The sequence below is a fragment of the Parambassis ranga genome, chromosome 9 (genome assembly GCF_900634625.1).
Source record: "Parambassis ranga chromosome 9, fParRan2.1, whole genome shotgun sequence".
NCBI lineage: Eukaryota > Metazoa > Chordata > Actinopteri > Ambassidae > Parambassis > Parambassis ranga.
The window spans coordinates 15,611,094-15,630,901 of record NC_041030.1 but is presented as its reverse complement, the minus strand read 5'-3'; the positions used below and the strand labels follow the sequence as shown (position 1 = coordinate 15,630,901).

The 19,808-nt window shown below is 41.7% G+C and overlaps 1 protein-coding gene across 1 annotated transcript in view; it reads left to right on the top strand.

Moving 5' to 3' along the window:
- fbxl17 (F-box and leucine-rich repeat protein 17) overlaps window positions 1–19,808 on the top strand; it is a 178,709-nt gene that overhangs the window by 41,100 nt on the left and 117,801 nt on the right. Inside the window, exon 7 of the mRNA XM_028413329.1 lies at window positions 13,235–13,342. Coding sequence (XP_028269130.1) covers window positions 13,235–13,342 — 108 coding nt within the window. The remainder of the gene's footprint in view (window positions 1–13,234; window positions 13,343–19,808) is intronic.

Here is a 19,808-nt window from a genome sequence, read left to right as displayed (position 1 = left end):
TCTATCGGAGGTCTTTTGCTCCTCCTTTCTTTTCTGGCCTTGAATGCTTTAGTCTTCTTTTGTATCGCTCCCATGCGCTCTCTATCTTCCCTCTGTTTCCTGTTTTTCTCCTCCCTCCCTGCTTCTGTTTTGCCTGCAAGTGGTTATAATGGCTGGAATACATCAGTACAGTTTGATTTAGATTTTTTTTAACTGAAATTTTACAGCTTCTGTTTCTTTCTTTCTTTTTTGGATTGAGGATACAACTTAGAAATACTTTTTGTTACTTTCTGTAAATCTGAATATTGTCTTGTAATGAATAGTTGGTTAATAGGAGATCTAAAAGCAGTAATTCAGCATATATATATATATTATTTTAAATCAAAGTTTGTCTTTATTGACTTTTTTAATGCATTCATTAGAATCAGTCAATGAATCTTTGAAGTTTAAAGCTGTATGAACCATAAAAACCCTACATTAAACACCGCATTTCCTCATCATCATTCATCATCTAAGTAATCGAACATCTAATCAAGCTGCTGATAGTATTTAAATAGATTTATATTGTGACAGTGTATAATTGTGATGCTATATTGCTGTGTATGTGTGTCTAATGCATGAAGGACTTGCTGTCCCTCCTTTCCTCCTTCCATATCACACAGATTGCCTAAGATAGCACATCTCTGTGTCAACCCCTGCTGAGCTGACTCTGCAGCAGGCTGTCCCATAATATCAGATTTTTATGCATCCCTCTGATGCGGCCTGTAAATGTGCCACTCTTTCATCCTCCCCTCTGCTTTCTTTTATCATTAGTGGACCTTAACAGGGGGAAGCCTCAGAATAGGTGTTACTCTCTCTCTCTCACACACACACACACAGACACACACACACACACACACATATATATATGCACACAGTGCATAAATGTCAAAACCAGGATTTATAGTGCTGCTTCTTCTTATTTAAGTCACTACAAGAAAGTGAATAATTGTTATTTCCCTATATGGAAATATGTACCTTAATTCTCTGTGTGCCGGATCTAGTTTGTTCTTAGTTGTAGTCCCTTTTGTCTGTCTTACAAGCTGCTTGGGATCACACATTCTTTAAATAACTGCTGTTACCTCAAAAAACAACCACAGATGCGAATGTCAACAGAACTGCACTGCTATTTTATTTCTGTTTTTTCTCACAACATTCTCTCTTTTTTTGTTTGTCTGTTCATAACTTTAGTCTCCCACAAGCTGTATTGAAAGTCTGTGCATGCGTGTTAAAACAGAGTGCTGTCCCCAGCGGAGATTTCTTGACTTTTATTTCTTGGATTTACAACAAAACCCTGGGGGATCTGTGCTGGTATTTCCATGTTGGACTCCAGGCTGCATGTGTTTGGTTTCGGCGTCAGTTTTCTCACATACCAATACGTCTGTTGCAGTAGCTCACTTGATATGTCTGTGTTTGAGAGAAATGCTCATACATGTGGGTAAGATGGAGGAACCTTTCCTTGATTTGTTCCCTCCAGCAATTGTGCATACATAGCAGATGGTCTGATTATTCATACATACATACACACATACATACATATAGGGCTGGTTGTTTGCAATCAAGTATACAAGTGTCACTGCCTATAAAAGTGTGCCAGAAGCACTTTAACCTGCGTGTTGATACACAAATAAGGACTCTCTTTCATATAATACTGTCTAGACACATCTATGACTCCACTCTATTCATTTTTCTTGATCTCATGCTTGCATTGGGGTTCTCTCTCTCTTTTTCCACCTCCATTTCATTTAATTCCCTTACGTTCTCCTGTGCTTTTACTTCATCCTTCTCTATCATTGCACCCTCTGGCACCTAGGGGAGCAGTGGTTCTGTAACAACCTTTGCAGAAATCTTATGGCCCTGATGATTGGGCAGTGTAACTCAGAAAACAGCACAAAAAGGTCAGTTTTCATTTTTTTTTCTGATGCAGGTCTCGGGCTCACGTCTGCTCATACACCCCAGGCCTTGTTATAGATTCATTTGTTATGCAAGCCATGCTGTGTGTGTGACCTAGCTCCTGTAGAATTAGCATTGACGTGGGTAATATGGCAGTGAATAAAGGTTTAACACTGACCCTTTAGCCATCTGTGATAGTGCTGAGCTAATTAGCTTACCACTGACGTATCCATCTCCCTTTTTTGTCTGCCTCTATCTCTTACTGTCACTCAGTCACACACATGCATGCACAAACACACAGTGGACTTTGATAGCTATTAGCAGTGTTAATGTGTTTGGTCCCTCTTAAATTTCTTAGACATTAATTGTCAAGTTGAACAGTAATGAAAAAGATAATGCTCTTCTTGGCTACAGCTTATTATCTAGAAAATAAACGGAGTGTGTGTGTATGCGTGACCATGGTGCTTTCAGGAGGACCATATTTGGAGCTACAAGTGCTCTATCCTGAGTGGTTTTTATAGCATATGACACTTTCAAGTCTCTCTCTCTTGCTATCCCTTCCTATCATGAAGGCATCCCTGGCTTACCTGAATTGAAAATCAGGTTGCTAACGCTGCATCATGTTCACTAATCGATGTTAAATAGTGATGATTACCTGTAGAAAGCAAATTAACACAAGTGTAAGTGTTTTATGACAAAGTGATCCTTTATATGAGCTATGCTTCAGTTATTATTTATTAGATAGTTTGGTTTTCTCTACCGACACAGAAAGATACAATTCCAAGTCAGAGGTGGAAGAATAAATCGCCGCAGGACATCAGGATATCTTTACATTCAGCCTGTGCGGCAGACACTTTGTTAGAGGCTGCCTTACTTATAAAATGTATGGAAGCCCCTCGGCTCTCCCTGCGCTCTTTACCTGAATCATACCTCTGTTACTCTGACAGCACATATCTGTCCCTGTCACCAATCATACCATCAGCATGAGTAATGCACTGTGAGCGAGCTCTGCACAGACTGGCAACATGCAACGACCTTCTAAGTTCTCTGCCCTGGGCGCTGTCACCTACCTGGCCATCATCTGCATAACAGAACACCCTGGATGCTCTTGTGTGTGTGTGTGTGTGTGTGTGTGTGTGTGGATGTATGCGCTTTTCGAGAGTATTTTGGACGTCAACTGTCCCCAACAACACTCCTGGCGCTCTAATCAGAAAACCCCAGCAGGCAGAGGCTGCATGCCCACAGGCCATGAGGGCAGAGGAGGCCGCTACCCTCAGGCTAGCCCCAGGTTTTTCTGGCCTACCATGACTCTGACAAGATACAGGGAAGGGAGATCGGAATTTGGCTGCATAAGGACAGAAGCCTTTACTAAGACCCTACTGTATAGAACATTTGAGGAGCAATTCAAATGAGGATAGATGTACAAAATTGTTCTTGGTCCCAGTTAAAGGCATTACACATAAATAAAGCAATTAAGTCTAAGTTTAAGTAATCTCTGTAAAACCAAAGGCTAGAGATCAGTAAAGATAAAGTCACACTCCCCCTGAACATACCAGACATTCTGCTTTGCTGTCTGTTTCATAGAAAAGCCTCCTGTGTCGCATTTCCCTGCTTTCTCTGCTCCAGCTGTCACATGTGCCTGATGTGTCTTTGATCCTCCTGTTATCTGGATTTCCATTGTCAAAGAGTCCGAGATGCACCTGTGTCCGACATCCAAGCAAGGGCAAGGCTTGTGACAAAAGGCAAGTTTAGCCTAGATCAAGTGCAGCTGGTGGTAATGGTGACTAAAGTGTGCTGTGTTGTGGACAACATTTTAATAGCAAAGTACAGAGAAAAGCTGGAGGTTATTGGAAAAAAAAAAACATGTCTTAAAAATGTATTAAAAAAAGGTTGTCTTTAGGACAGATTTACATAAGGACACTAATGGCACGTTGATCTAAAATGCACTTGAGGGCTCAGGGCTTCCAAGATGTTGCATAGGTCCTTAATTTCCCTCCACAAATGCTCTCTCACATACCTCTTGGGGATTCACCATATTTGCTGAATAGCTTATTTAGCGAGGATTAACATCCAGCCAACAAGATCAATGTCATCTCAAAGAAACTCGAAGGTTCAGAAAACTGCTATTTCCTTGGGAGGGAGCATTGAAGCTGTTGCTGGCCCTGTGATTCTCTCAGCTGTTGCCAGCACCCGTTCCATACCGTTAGTACAGTGTCGATAAGAAGAAGAGGCAGGGGTTTCCCTCCATAGACTGATGAACAGAACAATCCAATATGGGCCATAGCTGTAACGCCAAGCATCGATGGGCACGTCACCGCAGCAGCCTGACATTCTGCTCCCTGGCCGTGGTCAGCTTGGCCTCTCTTAGGGTCCCATTTTTCATCATTAGCATGAGACACAAAACTGATCTCTAAGTAAAACTCAGTCAATTTATTGTGCACCCTCATAGATTTTGCTGGGAAGTTAGCATGGGAACTTTAAAAGGGTTAACTTTAATCTCTCTTGGTGGTGTTTAGTTGCTGCATATCCTTACCCATCTTGGTGAGCTTATTTTGAGAAAACAGGCAATGGTTATGTCTCTCAGATTACTGAATAATCTGATTATGATCTGTTGGTGGTCCATCTATTCCCACTGCAACTTTAGTAGTTTAGTAGTGTGTGTGAGGTTGACATTTACAGTTGGTCTAATTTTCCACTACTGACCATAACTTGGTAAGAACACAGCAGGTTTTTAGCTAGACGGGCAGACTGGAACCAATTCTGTGCAGCAAAGAAGTTGAAACATACCTGTATGTAACAAGAAACTTATTTTTAGAATCACACATGTACACTGTATAAAAAACAAACTTTTTTTGCGGTGAAAACACAGGGTCTGCATGGGAGTGTTTTTCTACTAGGGTGACCCACATTTCCTATTTACTATAATTTCCAAATCAAAGTGACAAAATGTCAGTTTTACATTTTCCAGCAGTAATGTAATAACATCAACATTTTCAAAATTCAGGGCTGGCTTTTAACAGTTGACGAGCATAAACACTTTGTTGTGTGTTTGCACTGAAGTGCAGGCTGGAAATTGATGGCTCGCTATAGGCCGAGTGAATGGGTTTAGAAGTAGCATTTCCAATAATGCATTTTCTCCAGCTTCCCTGAAAGAGGGTAAAAAAAGGAATATAGAGTTGTTTGTTTTTGTTATGAAATGTTGCCTGCTTGATTGAGTCCAGCCTGTGTGCACTGCTTTTAAATGCCGAACTCTGCTGTACTGTACATACTGTTGCCTTCAAGGATGTTTTGTTGTCAGAAGGAGCATCACAGCAACAGTAACTAGCCTGCTTGTAGAGCACCCATCACCCTGAGGCCTCTCACACTAGAGAAATAATGCAGATGGTTGCTGTTGGGGATGGGCCCGTCAGTGAATAAGTACTGAATGGAACATATTGGGATTCGAAACCTCAGGAGTGCTTTGACGATGCGGTATAACGACAGCTTTTAAAGGTGTAAAATGTGTCTTTATAGCTTCCTTTGCAGTCTCTTCTGATTTCCATCTGACATGCAACGAAGGCTTATTGATATGTTGCTTGGGAAAAGAACACACTGGGGTTTGCAATCTCACAAGAGCTGTTGGGTTTGGATTTGCTGGTTTTGACAAAGTGGTATAATGACACTGCTTTTAAAGGGGAAAAGTATGCCTTTTGACTTCCTCCACAGTAGCTTCTGATTTCCATCTGTCATGCAACAAAGCCCTATTGATCCTCAGGGAAACAGGGTGAGAACAAAACCTCATGTAAACTGCTATTTACGGGTCTCCAGGAGCTAACACCTACCTCCTGTCTGTGCATACAATTACACATACACACAGCCACATCATGATGGAAGACAGCATGAGAAACTCTTGAGGGAACTGAGGGGCTTAAGCCACTGAATAAATGACAGGTAATTTTCAGTTGAGAGAGGAGCATACAGGCGAGTGAGGCAATCAATCACTTTGGTGATCACCCATGCAGATTTCTGTCCTCCCCGGCATCATCAAGGCTGATGACATCGATAGACCGAGACAAGATTGCTTGACAAGTGTGTGTGAGAGAGTGAAGTGTGTACTGTGCATATGCAGAGATAGCAGATTGATTGATTTCCAAGAGAAATGCCGCCTTTGTTCAGGCTATGGAATCATGGCTGCTAAGTAGGTACTATTTTGTGAGATATGTGAAAAGGATAGGGCAAGTTTCTCATGGATTTTTTTTCCTCAAAGATGGTCACAGCTGGAGAAAAGTGGATCTATTGATCCTGGGAGTTTCATTTTTCACACATAGTCATCTTTTACAGCCAGCTTCGATTTTTGAAAAATATACAGTGTGCTTCCAGATAATTTTATGGCCTTTTTGTGACAGAGTACAGTGAAGAGATGTGAAGAATCTTTGTAGTAGGTGGTGAAAATGGATGACCAGACATCCCCTTAGCTCAATACTTTGCTTGAACACACATCACTTGCAAGTAATGCATTTAAATCAGGGAGAGGTCAGGGCATCTTTATCATATGGGCCAACATTCAAGAAGCTATTTGTTCTATATTTTGATATAATACAAAGAAAGGGAAATATAAAACTCATGTTTTTTTTGCTTTAAACACATTAATATAACATTTGGTTTTAGCTGACCATCAGTAATTGTCTCCCTAAGCTGTACATAACACAAAACCAAAAACTGTTTCGTAAACTAAACAGACACCACTTGTTCTCATTAAATAACACTTATTTGCTTAACCTCTACTTGCCCTCTGTGAGCTGTTTTTCTGTGTTAATAGTTTGCGAGCTTGGCCCCTGACTCACTGACCGCTCTGCTTTCTCCTACAATTTTCAGCTCAAACTAATAATAAGCAGGACAGAGGTTAGGGATGATGATGATGAGAGAAATGCAAAGAGAGCTAGAGAAGTGTGTTGGTTGCTACAGTAAAAAAAATCAGTTTAAAAAAAAAAAAGGAGTCACAGATGCTTTTTGAAAATGCTTGCTGGCCACAGTATGGCATCATGGGTAGTCGAGTGGTCAGGGATCAGTTATGTCATTGCTGACAGCTGATGGCCCGGTGTGGCCCAGCAGCAGGTCGTGGTAACACCACACACAAGAACACCCCTGCTGGTGGTTAAAGGTCTGCTTAGTGCAAGGGACTTGACAACACACACACAGACACACACACACACACCCCCCAATGCCTGTCCTTCTGTTGTGACCTGTTTTGACTTCCCCACCAGGACTCTTCTGCAGGGGATGAGTGGGCGTCAAAGAGCAGCCTGTCCTGTCTTAAGCATGAGTGCAAACAAAAATGCCTCCTGACTGTTTTCTAAAGTTCAACATTTAAACTGTAAATCTCTGTAGGATTATGTAAAGTTGTCCTCATTTTAATGCTTAAGTCATTTGTGCAAAATCTTATTTTTTCTTCACAGGTCCATTAAATAAAAATGAATGCTATTTCATTTACTTTGAAGACTTGATGTAGACTTCTAATATGTTTCAGAGGATTTCCTGCAAATGCCAGTGAAGTCACTTCTTATGCAAAGCTGCTGGTTAGGCATGAAGATGGATTGTTAATAGAATGTGTTGCAGTGTATTCAGTAATCATTATTAATCTGTGTGTCGGCGGATTCTTTCTCGGCTCGGCCCAGTGTTCATAAAGCTCGGTTAATTAGACTGATTGATTAGATGGTGGTGATTCAGGGCTCTCATCACAACTCCTCATCCCGTCAGGCCTCTAATAAGATCAGATTGCTCTCATATTCACATATTCCCCTGCACACATACGCACACATATGTACACACACAGGGCTTGTTTAGACTGTCACACCACCTCTCCATCTTTCACATCTTTCTGACTGCCTGTCTGTCACATACATATTCAGACAGGATTTAGAGGCATGAAAGAAGCAGCCAAGCTTGCCAAAGCAATACACTGAAGACTAGAAGCTACATTATGTTAACATGAAAAGATTGCAAATCTCTCATTCCCTCCCCATCCCCTTCTTCCTTCCTCTCTTCTTCTCCCTTGCCTCTCACTGTGATCCATCCTGTGTTTCAGTCTCATCATGTCTCATAAATATGACTAGTCCCTCGGTTTAGCCAAGGAAAACATTGCATTGGATAGCTGGAGACCAGGAACGTAACATCTGTCTAGACTCAACTGTCTGCATTGCCTACGCGTATGTGTGTGTATGTGTGGTTGCTGTCATGCCAGTGTTTGGAAAAAGTATGCACACAGTTTTATTTGTAGACGTAAATGGGAATCAGCTTTGCTAAAGCTTTATTTTCAGATCAATATACATGCATAGCTCCGAGCGAACCTCTCTGCACTTAGAGCTCAGCGCCTGCTCATCAGCACAGTAAAGAGACTCTCCTTCGCTGTAGTAAAACTTTATGACTTTCTGCTTTGCTTTTGTCTCCAGGCTTTGGATATTACAGAGGATGATGATAAGTATTCATTTAGTTTTTTGCCACATCAGTCCTTTGTGTCAATACAGCCCATCTGAGCTCTTTAAAAACAAGACAAAGTTTGGTGTGTGTGTGTAGATGATTTTTATGAGTGTGCCTCAACTTTTTATGTGTGTTTTCCAAGGCTGTGATGAACCTGCTGCTGTATCACCCCTAAGAGAGTATTCATGGAGAAAATGATTACCTTGGAAAGAGCAGAACTTAGATGAAAATCGTCCCACTTCAATTTGTACCTCGCAGGCCTGCAGTTGGTGTCCTTGTTTATGAGTAGATTGGAACTCTGTAAAATTGCACAATATACCTCAGTAACAGAATACTTTCATAAAGAAATCATAATAACCTGTGGCCTTTGATGAGGGTTTTGGGGGAATTCAAGCAACTTGATCAATGGAAAAGAATACAGCATATTGTATGTGGCCTGATCTAAACAACACTAAACACTATTTCTTGCAAAGGGAAACATAGGCTCATCAAATTTTTAACCCATTTTTAGACTCTGCAATGAGGTGCAGTCATAATGTTCTTTAAACCTGACCTAAAGCATGCAAAAAGCATGCCTTACAACAACACTTTTGTCTACCTAGCATAACACAAAAACCAATAGGCTTTTAGGTTCATCACCGAAATGACTCTGAAGCAACACTCACTCGCTAATGCAGACATTTTTCTTGCTTCACAGTGTGCCTTTTTAGATTTGCACGTTGTGATTCAGGTGCACCATGGCAGTGCATGTGCAGAGAGTGTGATAATAAATAAAAAAATGAAAACTGTCAATAGTTTCATCATAGTGATGCATGTAATAGCTCAACAAACAGAAGCTTTTCTAGGAAATGATGTTATTGAATGGTTCAGAGCAACCTGACCTTAACATGCATCATAACAAATCTGAGTTTTTTTGTGTGTAAGCCTGGTATGACGCACAGGTGACAGCTATTGTGCTGTAATGCATTTCAAAAATAAAACATTAATGCTACTTTTTATTAAAAAAAGGTTGGAAAACGGAAAATGACACAGAGCACACAGCAGCCATTTTTAAATCAGAAGCTGCAGATTTCTGAAGTATTTTTCCTGCTGCCTGTTGATGGCTGCAGGGATTTATGGACTGAAGTGTGTCATGCACTGTAAAGCAGCTGCTGACGCCATATTTAGGTCTATATAAATGCATTCTGCATTATTGTGTTGTTCCTGCTCATTTGCTTTTCGTGAATTCGTGAAAATTCGACAGTATTTTTTCATCTACAAAAACACCACATTGTGCCTCCTTTGGACAAACTCCGCACCTGTTTGATCTTTTCTTCTCATCTGTGCACTCTGTGGCTACTGGGTGGCCAATGGCACACGGAGACACAAAGTGAATTTTAAAGTCAGTAAAATGACCAGAAATCTGGAAGGCTGCTGTGCTTTTGCCTCTATAAAAATTGGGCCATCATCCAGTGGGCACCCTCTCAATAGCTACATTACACTGAGTTTGTTCCATGACCCTGAGTTGACTTTTCAATGTTATAAGAACTAAATATCTTGAATATCTGTCAGGCTTTCTATGGTATATTTGTGTGTCAGGGAAGTATGTGTTAATGAAAGAGCACAATTAACAATGTGATAATAATGGAAGGAAATGTGACCTGGATGTGTGTCAGTCTGCTCTCTCTTTGTTCTCATCTCTTGTGCGTATGCATTTGATGGAGTCAAACGAGTTGTATGATAGACGATATTGACGAGCTTAAATGTCCTTATTGGATGTGAAGCGGCCCCTGGGTGCTGCCCAAGCGTTTTGAGAGAACAGGCCGCCAGACACAAAAACCACACACTCACATGTACAGCACTGCTCCTTTTTTGCTACCACAGCACTCTCAACAATTACCTTCCAGCTCTTTAAAACACACACATACACACGCACACAAAGGCTATCTTTATGACTGCAGCATTTCCACCATTCCAGCTCACTATTTTTTCTGCTTTCCTTACCCCCTTCACCCAGAGACCATTAAACTAGATCCCTTCTAAAAGGCTTTAAGGCCTCTCTTGGCTAGCCACTTCTTCTCCGAAGCCCTGCCATGGCTCTTTTCATGTTTTTAAATCAAAGTCCATGAAAGGTTGAGGGGGGGAGAGGAGGTGGGGAAGCAAGGAGAAATTTGGGATGGGTTTTTGTGTTTGTGGGTTGGACACAAATCTTACTCACAAACCCATATGGACTTACACACAGACACACGGACACACACTCACATGCACAGGCTTAATCTGATACGGTACATGCCCTCCTGGCCTGTTCTGCTCTGGTGGGATTTTACTCTTCTCTCCTCTGACTCTCTCCTCACCTGCTGAGTTACTGTAGATGTGTAACCTGCTCTTCTTCTTTTTGTCTCTTTCTGCTTCCACACACAACTGCACCCACACACTCATGCAACACAAACAGCGGTATGAGAGACAGTCTGGAGATGGCGTCTGCTGTGATTCCTTTGCTTCTCTCGCAGACGTTTCTGATTTAGGGATCATGGCACTGTGCAGCTTTTTGATTTTGCTGGTAGTCAACCTGAAAATGTTTTCCTTGATGGATTTTTGGCAGAAGCCATGTTGGGGGAGCTCCGGCCAGCTCCCTTCACCTGCCAGCTGCTCTGCTCACGCTGGTCCTTCTGGGCTCCCCCCCACACCTCATACTCTAAAAGACAACTGTGCTCTGTATCTCCACCTGGCCCTGCAGATCAGGTTCCATATGCATCAGTTTCTCCAAGTGGGAGCGCTGACTCACCTTCAGTTAATCTTTTCTGACTGCACTGAGTGCTGAAGGGGAGTGTGGTGGGTCCAAACCTGAGGCGTAGAATTTTAAGGTGCATCCAGTTATTGATCGCAGTGAAAAACTCTGCTCAGTACTCAGCCAGGACGTACAGTGAAGTACTACAAGTTGTATACCCAATTTTGTGCCCATGGTGAACAGGTATTCTTCTTAAAATCTTATATTTTTAAACAACATCCAAGCCTAGTTAACACCACCCCATTGCACTGAATGTTTTGAAAATTAAAAATTATTTTATGTTTGACTACCTCTCAAACCAGATATTAATGTATTCCCTGTATGTATCCCTTTAGGAGACTAAAGCCAAGTTCTTTGTCTATTGAGTCACGTGAACTTGAGCATGGAGTCTGATTCTCTTGCATCATCCAAATTAAGAGAGCATGAAGTTGTTGTGTGTTTGAACTTCACTTCATTATCCATTCATACATCTCCTCAAGCTCAACAGAATTATCAGTCTACAGCTACACTAGCCGTTCAATGAGACTACAGGCAGAGCAGTGGTTTGACCTCTGACATTAGTTTAACTCATGAGAATGCTAACACTTGCTAATTAGCACCAAACATAAAGTGCAGCCGAGGCTGATCGGAATATAGTTGGTTGTTATCTGTGTAAGATCAATGTGTTTTACTGGATAAAGAGTCTCCTAAGTTTCTGTCGCAGCAAGAGGGACAACTGAATATTTTTAGACCTGATTCCATCCAGTAGCCTGTAAAAACCAGCTGTTTGCAGTCCTCCTTTTGAATCTCTGTACCCTGTTAAATTATAACCTTAAAACTTTTCTGCTGCTCTGCTATGACAGGAGATTCTCTGCATGCCTTTATGAACCATTTTGCTCTTTACAAGTTCCGTACTGATAAAGTGAGACAAAGATTTGAGCCTCACCGGATGTGTTTTACCCAGATAAGCCGTACTGTATGTGACTTGGTGAAAGATAAATGGACAGTCTCTCTCCCCTTGCTGTCTCTCTGGGCTTTACATCTTCCTCTGCCTCGACTCAGTAACCTTTAAGGTAGTTCTGGTGAGGAGGAGGATCGTGCAGGGAGAGAGAGAGAGAGAGAGAGAGAGAGAGAGACAACATTAGAGTGACAAAGGTGTGATTTTAAGTAAGTGTTTGAATATATAGGACGACGTCAAGTGGATGGCATTGCTGTAGATGAGTATAGTGATCAGTTACAAGGCCTTTCAGGCTTAGATGCGAGGGATGCAGTTTGACATGATTTCAGTCTTGTTCATGTGCTTCTGTGAATGTATTCAGATGTATTTTTTTCTTACCTGCTGACAAATGTTGAAGATTTTAGCTGTGCAGTCTTCTGTTTTCTTTGTTTTAATCACAGTACCGTCACTTCTCTCTCTTCTTCTCATCTTATCTTTGTGATTGATGAAGAACTTGTGAAAGCACTTGGGATGCCTACACAGAGAACAAACAATCTTCCATATATTGTTGCCAGTGTTAAGTGTAGCTGAGGCAGTGAAGTTGCTATCAATACTTGTATTGATGACTACAGTGGAAGCTGGTGGAAATGTTCTCCTTCCTTATCGATCTCTGATCCATTATGAGCTGTTAGTGGATGGCCGGGTGAATGATGGGGAATGGTCCATCCATCATAAGTCGACGCCCACGCTGCTTGGCAGCGGCTGTTTTGTCAGTTGTCTTCCTCCACCTCCTCTCCTTCTGTGATCTTCCTTCTGTTGCTTCTTTTCACCGCAAACACACCACGTCTACCGGCTTGAATCTGACACACCGGTGTGTGTGTGTGTGTGTGTGTCTAGTAGCTATGAAAATAGATTTATTTATCTAAGAATAATGGCAAGTTTAGACAGCAAATAAAGTGTCCAGTTCAGAGGAAGATATTTGAAGCTTTGCTGCTTCTGTTTGTGGTGCTCAAAGTGGCAAAAATGCTCCAAAAACTCATCATCATCTAAACATTCTAGATGGATAAACCACACAAAAGGACACAGGGAAAAATATGAATATTTGATTTTGTTATGTCCCTTAATGTAAACAAAAGTCTAACCTTTAAATCATTTTCCTCTCTTCTCTGTTTTATTCTGTCTAGGTCACTGATCAGTCGGTGCGAGCAGTAGCGGAACATTGTCCTGAGTTGCAGTTTGTTGGCTTCATGGGTTGCCCTGTGACCTCTCAGGGAGTCATCCATCTCACTGCGGTAAGTATCACACCTTGAATCCTTAGTCATGGCATTTCTAATGGCCTCCAGTTACGTGTTTACTTCCAGTAAAACTGAAGATAACAAACTTCATGCTAAGAAGATTAATTTCACTCTTTTTTTTAAGTAATTACTTCTATCAGTAAATGTCAACAGAGGTTTTAGCGTGACTAAGTTTCCCCTCTAATCCTGCTACTGTAACCCTGCTTTCCATGTTGCTGCAGGCCATGCATTGTCTTCGGGGGGTGGGGGGAAATTTAACTTTTGGAGAATAAACTCAGGACGGCGCTGTGTGTTTTATCTCAGACTTAGTTTTGAACTTATTTCGTGTTAACTTTTAAATCTCATGAAAGCCTAATGAGATGAATCCTAATAATACGCTGCTGTTCTGACTACACCCTGCTGTTTGGATATTACCATGCTAATGAGCAGGGCTCCGTGTTTAAAGACGTTCCATGCCATATAAACATGGACACACATGCGCTCACATCCTGATCGCTTGAATTGAATTCACCAAGAAATACTGCACCTTATTTCTCTCCTCATTTATTTCCTTTTCCCAACATAACATCCATCTAGAATGTGTGTGCACCCCCGCAATGTGCGAGTGTGTGTGGTAAGTCCACACCCATGTGTGCTTGTGTTATACAATTCGATTTGTGTTTGATGTACTCGGGTGTACACTTGAGTGTTCACCTTCCTCTGTGGACCTGCGTGCTCCCATTCCTCCTCAAATGCAATTACAGTTGTGTTAATAGGACTGAGGCACCCGATGCCACGCTGCATTATTAGATTAAACAGCAGATTAATTTGTGCTCATGCTTTTGGCCCCCTATCATCTCTGCAGCCTCCACTGACCTTGGCCATGGTGTTGTAGACAGACAGTAATGAAGCCAGCCAGTCATAACAGCATTAGCATACCTGGAGGTGGACGCATACACAGTCTACCACACCTCATTATTATTTATTACAGTATTAACCAAGGTGAAGTTTTAGGAGTTGAGGAGAACAAGTTCATAATTTTGATAATATTTATACATTTCTGAAAGATGCAGATTGCCTTACAAGAATTCTTCATATCGTGTCTACAGTGTTCAGCAGAACAGATGACAAAGACCACTCAAAGGTCTTACTGGAATGTTTGTGCTGATGTACCCCTGACTCACCTTTCCTGACCATCTGAGCAGAGATCTCGTATGTGTCCACAAGATCCTATAAGCTTCTCTATGTAAGAGCAGGAATGCAAACTTTCTGCATAAAGTTTAGGTGACGGCTATTTCATTCAAATCGGATGGATTCCTTTGTAATTCACTATTTCAGGAAAGCCAGTGATGTTGCATACAAATAAATACTTTCAATACCAATTTTACATTAAAGCTTATTTAACCTCTGCTTTTGTTTATTCTCTTATTTTTGCATAGTCTCCATTTTCGTCTCTCACAGAAGTCTTAATACTAACCTGCAGACTGTGAATGTATAGTGTGTTTATATAAATCCATATTGGCCATAATGTACTTTATTATATAATTTAATGTGAAATTGTTAAATACATATCTGCCAAAAGCAGATATGAGATGGCCTCTTGATACTATACTTGAATTTATTGGGTTGGTTTTATCTTTACTACCTGAATATGTGCTAAGATTTTTATTCAGATTATTGTCCTGTGCATTGTTCACCCCAACCATCCCCTTAAAATACAGTGAAAGCTCAAATCAATCATTCAGCTTGAACTGTGAAGAAGCCCTGGTTTAAATATAATTTAATATAATTTGTAGATTTTGATGAGATGGAAATGTCCACTCTCTTTCTTTCTGTCGTCTTGTGTGGTTCATCTCCGAGTGACTCCCCTCACTTTGCCTCTCTCCATCCCTCTATAATCTCTGACTGTAATTATCTCGTTTAGCAGTTGATTCCTCCTCTCATTGATTCCCACTTGGTCCCTTCCAGTGTCGATTGAAAATCATATTCTCGCTCTTAGAATCGTTGCATTTCTGATGACTCCGTGGACCTGCATGCGATTCCAGGACTGCGGCGCTCCTCTCTTGTTCGATTACTGCTGGCTCCCTCCCACTTCTTTTCTTCCTCGATCGCTCTCTTTCTCCCACTCTCTGATAATCTTCCCAGCCTCCTCACTTGCTACTTGGCTATGAGCAGAGAAAAAAATCCATTACTTTTATTAACTTCTCTCATATGACACACTCATTTCAGATTGATAGTCTTTTTTTTATACCGACTTCTCACAAATTAGGGTATGAGGAAATCAATTGAAATCGTATTTTCTTAATCAAGTGAGCTGACGGTAGAAATAGGCCACCCATGGTGACAAGTTCGACGGTCTGTGGAGTAACTGTGGCATTTATGCTCCTCCTAATGGTTTTGCAGTGTTTCAGTGCTACCGGAGCTGTGCTGTTTCTCTGTGATGTGCAGTACAGGTCAATATTTGCAGCCCAGGAGTTGTTTGATAAATCATCATCTTGTTAATGGCTCAAAGGCAAAATCTAGATTTCTGCTGGGTGAGACCCTGCTAATTGAAAACAAGCTCACACTGGTTGTAAATTAAACATCACACACAGCTTCAAATGTCAAAAACCCAAACTGATGATATTCAGAGCAAATGCGCGCCTGATGTGGTGTTGTGTGTTACCGTGCCAGAGATATACTGTAAATTTTTATTTATGGTTGGTTTTTCAGATTGTAAGTTTGCTCTGAGCTCTTGACATTAATAATGGTTACAATAATAAGGCTTGTCACATCTCAAGGCTGTGTAATGGATACACAACATGTAGGGATGGAAGCATAGTGGGTGTCCCAGAGTTCTCTCCCCCGGTAGCTAATTTGAGAACCCTATATACTGTATACATGTTTTGGTGTGTCTGCAGATTAATCATTCTCCTCATGCGGTTTCAGACAGTCCACCCTTTAGTCATGTCTGTGAGAAGCCACAGAGGTGGATGCACAATAGATTTAGTGAGTGTGCAGGCGTTAGGTGTTATTAAAAGCTTAGAAGGCTTCATTCAGCCAGTTCCAGTCTGACCCCTGATCTTCAGATGTGTGCATTTGTGTGTATTCACAGTACTTTGTGTGCTTCTCCTCTGGCTGTTACCTGCATACCAGAGTCATTGTATAACTCTTTGAACAGTGCTGTTACCTGTTTATGTCTCTTTCTGCTTTCACCTTCTATGTATACATATATATATATATTTTCCTCTTTGTTTTCCTGCATTTCAAGGTGTTTTTTGTCTCTTACTCTTTCTTACACACGCACACACCTACACACGCCTAAACACTCTCCCCTCTGTCTCTCCATCTTCCTGTCAAGCGGTGCTCTTTTCTTCTGGTAGTGATTAAGTCCAAGGTCGGCTCTATCAGAGAGCCAGTGTTCGGGAGCAGCTCTGGGTGCCAGAGAGCCTTCATTTCCCAAGCCTTAGATGTCCCACTGATGGCTTTCCTTTTACTTGTCATGCCTACCCACAATGCCCCTCCTCATATATCAGCCTACTGTTGCCCTAAGACACTATGGGCCTCAAAATGCCTTTTTGTGTGTGTGTGTGAAAGTTCCCACCCTCGGGGGAGAGAGAGACAAGGCCAAAAGACATAACAAATGGAGAGACTGTTGAAGAATGTGTCAGAGATGAAAAGAGGATATTTGGAGACTGTAATAGCTACGTGTTGTCTCTGATGTGCAGAATGTGGATGTTTCTGGTCTTAATTTGGGGCCTTGTAGATTAATTCAGCCGTGCTGCTCCAGTGGTTTTGTTGTTCTTCTTGAGAATAAGTTAGGACCTTTTGATAAATGCTCCCTAAATTTGACAGAATTGGACCGTGGGTAATACCTCATTCTCTCTGCGTGTTTATGAGCAAATAAAACAGTCTGGTTCATGACAAGGAAGCTATTTAGTTTCATAACCAAAGTCATATGTTGTAGCCATCCTGGTGGCTCAGTGGAGCAGTCCTAGTCCTTGGGTTCATGTTTGACTCACAAACTATGAAAATAAAAAAAAATCTGTAATATTTTTCATGTGTTTTCTGTAAAATAAAAACAAAAAGAGGTACAACACAAAAGGTTAAGATACAGGTCTTCACCCACTGTCACCTTTACTTTCTCCACTCCTACCCCCTCGCCGGATGAGTGGTGTCTGGCTTTGCTGTAGTCCGCTGGCCCCTTATCTTCTCCCCCTGACTGGAGCAGAGAAAATACATAATCACAGTGCCCTGTGTCAAACTGATAACCCCCAACATAAACCAAGAAGTGTGTATGTGTGTGTGTGTGTGTGTGTGTTCACTACCTTTTGTTATGTACAAATGTGTGTGTGTGGCTGGGTATTTGTACATGTGTGTTGTGTCTCAGGGGTGGTGGAGAGGATGAAGGGGAAAACGAGGCAGGCGGAGGGGATTTGGTGGAAGAAAAGGTAATGGGGTTGTGGGGGTCGCAGAATGAGTTGAAATTGTAATAATAATTTTCTTCACTGGCTGTATGGAGGAGATTGAGGGATTTATGAATATAATGAGCCAAGAAGAGCCTAAGGATGATGTGTGTCTCGTGCAAGAGTAATTGAAGAATAATTCATTTGGCTGTAAGACTTTTAACCCAGAGACAGACAGAGATAGAGAGGTTTTTGACCTCAGGAGGGCGGGGATATCATGTCTCATTATTGGCCCAACTAGTGTCACAGTGCACTGGTGCTGCCATCACATTGGTTTGCAGTCTGTGTGTGTGTGTGCGTGTACATGTGTGCCTGTATGGTCATTTGGCTCAGTGCGCTGAAGAGAAACCAACGCTCTCTATCTTCTTGAGCCTTTCCTCACCACTGAGTTTGTTATCAAGACCAACACATGCAGGATTAGTGACTGAAAGGAGGAAATAGAAAGAGGTATAAGAGGGAAAATAAGTGATAGACAGTAGATGGTCGCAAGACAGATAAAGAGAAGAGTTAACCATACATGCACACACGCACACACAGGGATCAGCGCGCTGGTCCGTGACTGATGCAGACAATGTATTTGCAGCATCAGATCCATGGTCTTTCCAGGTTTTGCCTCGGTCCCTTCTTCAAATATTCATATGACTTTGTCTGCTCAGGCCTCTATGTGTTTTTATATGTGCGTGTGTGTGTGTGTCTTTCCAAGTGTGTGTCTGCAAAGGAGGGGTGTGTGTGAGGGGTGCGTATGATTTAGGCTTACCGCAGAGGGATTGTCTCGACACAGCTTTCTCCTGTCTGACTGAACTGTCTGGGATGCTCCGATATGGAGACGGGGGGGGGGGGGGGGGGGGGGGGGGGGAACAGTGTGTATGCATGAGTGCGCACTTGTATTCACCTGGTGACACCACTGCCATTCGTCCCACCTTTTTCGCCTTTGCCTCATCCTGTCTCACACAGCCTCCAACACATGCAGACAGCCGGGCAAACACCTCAACAACACCCCGTGACTTTAACTTCCTGCTCAGGACTTTGAAAATCCTTCAAAGTGGCTGGCTAAACTTCTACCTGCTGTATTTAAACATGTTTCTGCTCACTGGAGAATTTAAAGTCAGTTATACTAGAAATCTTACTTTTTGCGGCGGTGGGGGGGCCGATATGCACATTTCCCACAGTACTGTGGGGCCTTTTTTTTTCCTACAACCAAAACTCACATACTAAATTTTCAATGGGTTATAAATTTACCACCGCAATGAAACAGCCGCTCATATTTTCCAAATCCAACATATTCGCTATGTATGCCTAAAACAATGCTCGCTCTGTATGTGCTTTTTAAATGTCATCTAGCTGCTTGTCAGCTGGGCACACTGAGGCTGATGGACAGCTAACAGCCACAAACTCATGCTGCTTTGTGCCAGCGCTCAATCCATGACTTCATATCCTCTGCACGGGGTCCACCAGGGCTCAGCTTCCTGCTTGGCATCATAGCACTTGACGCTGTGTAAATATATGTAGTAATAGCACAAGTAGTTATGGCTTCTTATTGTGGCAGGCAGACTTAGGTACACACACTGTGACTTACACTAATGAAATTAAGTGTCACATCAGCCTCTTCAAATATTGAACTCATGCCTGTGCTTGGCTGAAGAATAACATATCTTTGAAAACATCCATTTATTTTTTTTCTTCTATTTAAATTGGTGTTTTGTGTTTGACCTCCGACTCAGGCGCTTATTTTTTCCTGTTTGAGAGACGCTTCTAATGGAAGCAGGCGAGAGCCAAACTGCTGCTTGGAGCTCAGGGATCTCTCCGGGTCACGTGGACTGAATTAAACAAGCTCTTTTATATAGAAATGTGCTGCAACACCTACGTCTCACAGGAGGACGGCTTTTGTTACATGGATTTGCTTTTTTGTTGTCTTTGACTTTTAACTTCAAAGGGATTATTTGGGAGTTAGTATAAGATTTATTTCCAGTTTTTCTGTGGCTTTTTTCCAGGCAGAAAATGTTACAATTAACAAAAAGGTTAATTTGATTTGATTTTTT